The sequence below is a fragment of the Aureococcus anophagefferens genome (assembly GCF_000186865.1).
Source record: "Aureococcus anophagefferens unplaced genomic scaffold AURANscaffold_7, whole genome shotgun sequence".
In the NCBI taxonomy this organism is placed as follows: domain Eukaryota; class Pelagophyceae; order Pelagomonadales; family Pelagomonadaceae; genus Aureococcus; species Aureococcus anophagefferens.
In genome coordinates this window covers 604891-611200 of record NW_008705567.1, presented here as the reverse complement: position 1 = coordinate 611200, position 6310 = coordinate 604891, and the positions used below count along the sequence as shown (strand labels likewise).

The 6310-nt window shown below is 71.2% G+C and overlaps 2 protein-coding genes across 2 annotated transcripts; one reads left to right on the top strand and one right to left on the bottom strand.

Moving 5' to 3' along the window:
* Positions 1-1068: 1068 nt before the first annotated feature.
* On the top strand, positions 1069-2867 carry AURANDRAFT_63449 (hypothetical protein; the record flags this gene model as incomplete). The annotated part of the gene is made up of 2 exons (XM_009038133.1): positions 1069-2096; positions 2168-2867. The coding sequence occupies 2 exons, from the start codon at positions 1069-1071 to the stop codon at positions 2865-2867; spliced, it is 1728 nt and encodes a 575-aa protein (XP_009036381.1).
* Positions 2868-4809: 1942 nt separating this feature from the next.
* Positions 4810-6225, bottom strand: HYP2 (hypothetical protein; the record flags this gene model as incomplete). The annotated part of the gene is made up of 1 exon (XM_009037813.1): positions 4810-6225. The coding sequence occupies one exon, from the start codon at positions 6223-6225 to the stop codon at positions 4810-4812; it is 1416 nt and encodes a 471-aa protein (XP_009036061.1).
* Between the last annotated feature and the right edge of the window lie 85 nt (positions 6226-6310).

The window sequence follows — 6310 nt, the reverse complement described above, 5'->3', positions numbered from 1 at the left end:
ACGATGACCGCGTCGACGTGCTCGCGGCGGCCGGCGGCGTCGACGACGACGTAGGGCGGCGCGGAGCCGTCGATCGCGACGACCTCGGCCCCGAGGCGTACGTCCGCCCGCGCGTCCGCGAGGTACTTCTCCGGGATCTGCCGCGTACCGCCGGCGAGCTCGAAGACCTCGCCCGCGAGCGCCGCGCCTACGGAGAGCGTTGGTTTTATTCGAGGCGATCGTCGGACGCCGCGCCGCGCCCGCGAGGCTCACCATGTCCGCGAAGGCGTTCATGCCGCCGTCCTGGTTGTAGTTGTCCCGGCTCGCGCCGTCGACGAACTCTTTGACGAATTCCTCCGGGACGCCCAGCGACTTGAAGTGGTCGTAGGCCGTGACCTGCGTGAGCTCGTAGAGGCCGAGCGCGCGGAACAGCGATTCCGGCGTGTCGAAGGCGACGTCGGCCCGCTGGAGGTCGTAGACGCGCGACAGGTTGGCGACGGTCTGTTTGAGCGCCGGAAGCACGCGCGCGGGCGCGAAACCGTAGCGCGCGACGACCCGCGCCGCGAGGGGCAGCGCGCGCTCGCTCGAGAGGAAGCGGAACTTCTTGCCGTCGAAGACGCCGAGGTCGCCGCCGGCGTCGTCGCGGCGCGCCATGCCCGCCGTCGCGTTCATCAAGTACTTGTTCAAGCTCGAGATCGCCGTCGCGCCGCCGTCGAACTGCTTCCCACCGAGGGCGACGCTGCGCGCGCGGCCGCCGACGACGGCGTCCCGCTCCCAGACGACGATGTCCGCCGACGGGCCCAGCGCCTCGCGCAGGAAAAAGGCCGCCGACGACCCGGCGACGCCGCTGCCCACGACGCCGATCTTGGCAGCCTGGACGTCCGCGGCCAGCAAGGCGGCGCATAGCAAGGCACCCATGCGTGGTGTACGGCGGCCTAGCGGGCCCACAGACGCACGGACGCTGTCGCTTCTAGCGCGCAAGCCCACAGACGCACGGACGTTGTCGCTTCTGCGCAAGCCGCATCATCTACCATCACATCGTTGCCACAACACAGCTCGATCGACTTCAGCGAGCGTTCGCAGACCACGATGGCGCCGACCGTTACACCTCCTCCGCCTGCCGCAGCGCAGACGAGCCTCTTAGCGCTCGCCGAGGCGACGGAGAACGTCACGCGCCGCGCCTACCCCTGGGCGCCGCAGGCGGCGCTGGCCAACGGCCGCGCCGTCGCGCTGTCGGCGCTGTCCGCCGAGGCGCTCGACGAGGTCGCGGCCCTCGTGCGGTCCCAGGGCGGCGACGACGGCGCCGCCGCCGCCGCCGCGACCGACGTCCCCGCGGAGGCGACCGTCGTCCTCCCGAAGCCGCGCGCGGCCGCCGCGGCCCCGGAGCCGCGCGCCGTCGCGGTCGCGGTCGCCGTCGACGACGACGACGACGACGAGACGGACGACGACGACGACGACGACGGCGCGTCGTCCGACGACGACGGCGGCGCGGCGCCCTTCGGCCTGCGCGTCGACGCGCGGTCGTCGACGGTCGAGGCGCCCGTCGCCGCGGACCTCGCCCTGAGTTTGTGCTCCGCCTTCGCCGGCGGCTGCGGGTTCCACGGCACGCGGGCGACGCGCGCGGCGACGGCGGCCGGCGCCGCCGCGCGGCTCGCGGCCGCCGCGCGGGCGAAGCGGGCCGGCCGCGGGTCCGTGGCGCTGATCGCGCTGCGGTCGGGCAAGTTCGCCGGATGCGTCTTCGGCCCCGACGGCGCGCCGAAGCGCCACCAGGTCTTCTCGCGCTACACGACGCGCCGGGGCCAGGGCGGCGCCCAGGCGGCCATGGACAACACGGGCCGCAAGGTCAAGTCCGTCGGGTCGACGCTCCGCCGCGCGGGCGAACGGGCGCTCGCCGAGGAGGTGACGCTGCTCCTCCGCGAGACCTGGCGCGCGGACCTGGAGGCCTGCGAGGGCGTCTACGTGGCCTGCGCGCGCGCCATGCGGCCCTTGCTCTTCGGGAAGAACGACGTGCCCGCCTGCGTCGACGCGCGCGACCCGCGGGTCCAGAAGATTCCGTTCGGCCTCGCGAAGCCGACGCTGGCCCACGTCGTCGCCGCCTACGAGCGCCTGACGACCGTGTTCTTCCACGCGCCGGCGCCCGCGGACCCGCCGCCGCCGCCGCCGCCGGCCGAGAAGGCCGAGCGAGCAGGCCGCCGCGCCGCGCGCCGGTGGTCGTCGAGGCGCCCGTCGCGAAGCTCGCGGTGAGCGCCGCGGCGCGCGCGGTGCTCGACGCCGCCGCCGCGGGCGACGAGGCCGCGCTCGACGCGGCGCTCGCCGGCGACGACGCCCTCGCGCGGTCGCTGGACGAGGACGGGAGCTCCGCGCTGCATCTCGCGGCCGCGCGCGGGTCCCCGGAGCTCGCGCTCGCCCTGCTGGCGCGCGGCGCGGACCCCGCGGCGCGCGACGGCCGCGGCCGCGTCGCCTTCGCGCTCTGCGGCGACCGCCGGACGCGCGACGCCTTCGTCAAGGCGCGGGCGCGGCTCGGGGAGGCCGCCGCGGACTGGGCCGGCGGCGCCGTGCCCGCGCCCCTCGACGACGAGGCCGTCAAGGCCAAGAAGCAGAGGGAGGCGGAGAAGAAGAAGCGGCAGCGCGAGCGCCAGAAGCAGCAGAAGGCGGAGGCCAAGGCCAGGGCCGAGGCGGACGCGGAGGCGCGGGCGGCCGCGGACGCCGCGGCGAAACTGAAGGCCGCCGAGGACGAGAAGCGGAACCGCTGCGCGAGCTGCGGCGGCGCCGTCCGCGGCGAGCCCTTCCGCCGCCTCGAGTTCCTCTACTGCGCCTCGGCCTGCGTCCAGGCGCACCGCCGGGAGCTCATGGCCGCGGCCGCGGAGGCGCGCTTCGGTAAACGGTAGACATTCCGACACGGCGTGCGTCGGTCAACGTTAGACTACTCGCGCTCGACGACGCCGCCGGCCATGAGCGCGGCCTGCGCCGGGTTCGTGGCGACCGCGGGGAGCTCGGGCTTCGGCGCGGCCTTCTTCTTCTTCGCCGTCGGGTCGCCGACCGTCGCGTAGGACCGGAACTGGTTCTCGTCCTTGGGCTCGGGCCGGAACTTCATGGTCAGCACGCCGCCGCGCTTCGCCGCGTCCTTGAAGGCGACCATGAGCTTGTCGACGTCGTTGACGTCGTAGACGACCTTCGTGCCGTCGATGCTCGCGACCTCCTTGAGCGTCCACTCCTTGCGCTTCGGCGGCCGCGGGTAGTTGCCGCCCCAGGGGTCGAAGAGCTTGTTCTTCTCCTTCTCCGGGTCCTCGGGCGGCGGCGGCGGCGGGTCGGGGATCTCCGTGACGGGCTCCTTGGGCTCGAGCCAGCACTCGAGGAGCTCCCAGCCCTTCTGGACGCCGTGCTTCTCGCCCTGCTCGCCCGGCGACAGCATGTAGACGGCGACGGCGTGGACCGGGTACATCTCCATGAAGCCCAGGCCCATGGGCTCCGTGGGATCGAAGTCGAGGTCCACGGGGTCCGCGAGGGGGTCGAGCTTGTCGAGCTGGCCCGTCTTCTTGTAGTGCTCCTGCATGATCTGGTGCATGGTCTCGTTCTCGCCCGGGAGCAGGAAGTTCCGCGGCTGCGACATGGTCGGCAGCCACCGGCGCCGAGGTCTATCGGAAGGGCAGCCCCACAAAAATCGAGTGGCGCCACCTTCCTCACCGCTTCATCGTGAACTGCGAATGCACTTTTGTAATTAGGCGGACTCTTCGACCAGGTCCGCTCATGTCGAGATCGACGCTGGAGGTGCACACGGGGGAATGTTTTCTGCAAAAACCCAGTGGTGTTTGGGCTTGTTCCATTCCCTTAGTTAAGGTGAAGTCTAGAAGTTAAATCCAAGTATCACTGTCAGCCCACTCTCTCAGGAGTTGGCTGGTCTCGAGATCTCTGCCTGCGCTATCATCCCAACCCTCGAACAAAAGACGCTCCCAGCCGGTAAGGACTCGCTCACCATCGGTATGTTCCACAGAATAGTCACAAATCACGATGTTTGTAGAGTACGGCCTGCCCTCGTCCCAGGCCTCGTTCGGGGCGAAAAACATGTCATCGCTGAAGAAAATATGCGAGTTTCGCTCGTCGACGTCTTCTGTAGTCGCATTGCTGAGCAGCTGCATGCATTTGCCGTCAACCTTTCGCACCAAGACCACCGATATCGTCATTTCCTTTTCTTCTTCGAGGAGCTCAAAGTCGACGCACAATTTCTCATTCGCCGGGAGAACATTGATGGACAGCTCCCCGCCTGTCTCATCAATATCGAAGAGCCCCTCGATGATGGTGGCGCCTCTGTCCTCGATCACGACGAGCGCCGAGTATGCCTCGACTCCAGGGTAATCTTTGGTAAGGTGTCTCTCCGACATCTTGCGCAACCGCAGAAACTCGCGCCGCCCACTGACGGCGCACGCGCCGCCCACCGTTCGCAGGTGCGCGGACCAGGGGTACTCCCGCCGCGTGTGCGCGGACCACACTGCGTCCGTCGAAGCGAGGTCTTTCATCGCGCGAGAGCATGCGCACAGAGCGGCGAGGCTCGTCGGCGCGAGGTATGCGCTGGCCAGGTTCACGCCTAGTTCGATCGCATGCTGCGATGGCCCGCCGCGGCGCTCCTTCTGCTGCGCCGGGCTGCGATTGGCCATCATGATGGCGGGCCCGGATCCAAGATCCCGGATCCGGTAGTAAGTTGAGGTGCAACGTTCCAAGTTGCATATTTAAAAGCAGCGCGCCGCAGCGCGCCGCGAGTCACCCTACTGAAGCGCAGTTGGAAGAAGCGTTATCGGAAAAGAGCCGCCCCTCGCGCGCCGCACCCCGCGCGCCCTAGAGGCTCTGGACGCGGCCCGCGCGGGCCGCCTGCTTCGCCGGGCGTGGCTCGTCGGCGAGGGGCGCGAGGTCCCGAGAGATGGCCGTGAGGGACCGCCGGAGGATGGCGAAGACCATGCCGTTGTGCGTGCCCCCCGGCACCTCGAAGAGCTCGACGTCGTCCGGCGACGCCAAACCCTTGCGGAGCTCCACGGCGAGCCACCGCGCGGACGTCGTCGACACCAGGTTGTCCGCGGTGCCGTGGTAGATGCGCGCGGGCCACTTGAGGTCCGAGTACTTGAAGCCGAAGTCCGTGCAGCAGAGCTTGAACTCGTCGCGGAAGCCCCGCGCGCCCTGGCGCTGCGCCTCGATGATCGACGCGAGGAGCACGCGGGGCCCGCGCGGGAGCGTCTGGAGCGCGTGGAGCTCGAGCGCGGACAGCTCCGCCGAGTCGTCGGCGCGGAACGTCTCCGTGTCCTCGTCGAGGGCCGCGCCGCAGAGGAAGAGCTCGAAGACGCCGCGGCCCGGCCCGTCGTCGTCGACCTTCTTCTTCGCTTGCGTCTTCGGCGAAGACGCGCGGCTCTTCGCCGCGCCCCGGAGCCCGAAGTTCTCGATGGCCGTCGACGGCGCCGACAGGGGCATCTCGGCGCTGCGGCCCGTGTGGATGGCCTCCGTGCCCCGCTGGCGCAGCTGCTCGCGCTGCTCCTTGACGGAGCCCGGCTGGAGCAGCTCCGCAAACGCGTTCGGGAAGAAGCGCGCGAAGGTGAAGTGGAGCGGCACGCCCGGCGCCGACAGGGGCACCCAGGGCGACACCAGGGTCAGCCGGCCGACGAGGCGCCGCCGCACGAAGGGGCTCAGCGCGCAGACCGCCGCGTACGCGCAGCCGACCGAGTAGCCCCAGAGCGCGACGCGCCGCAGGCTCAGCGTCGCGCAGAGCGTGTCGATGTCCCGCGCGAAGTCGGCGAAGGCGCGGTCGCTCCAGGCCGACGACCGCCCGAAGCCCGGCCGGTCGGGCGAGATGACGCGGAGCCCGAGCTGCCGCGCGACTTCGTCCAAAAGCAGCACGAGGTAGCGGCTCCCCCCGATCCCAAAGAAGCAGAGCACGGGGAAGCCCTCGGGGTCGCCGGCCTCGGCGAAGCTCAGGTTGCGCCCGTCGCGCATGGCGATGACGCGGTTCGCGCGCCGCGACGCGACCTCGACGGGCGCGCACCGCTCGGCCTCGGCCGCGGCCGCGGCCGCCGCGGCCTTGGCGGCGGCGGCGCGCTCCCGCGCGTTCGCCTCCTCGCGCTCCTTGATCATGGCCGCCGTCCACTGCACGGGCTGGCTCGGCCGCGAGCTCCGCCGGCCGCCGCCGCCCCCGAAGAGCTTCGACGCCCGGCGCAGCAGGCTCCCCTTGCGCTCCTTCTTCTCCGGCGCGTCCCCGCGCGACGACATGGCGCACGAGGGCGGGCCTGCGCCCGCCGGGGCGGCTCGGGCGTCGGGCGGCTCGGGCGTCGGCGCCCGGCGGGCAAGGGCAATG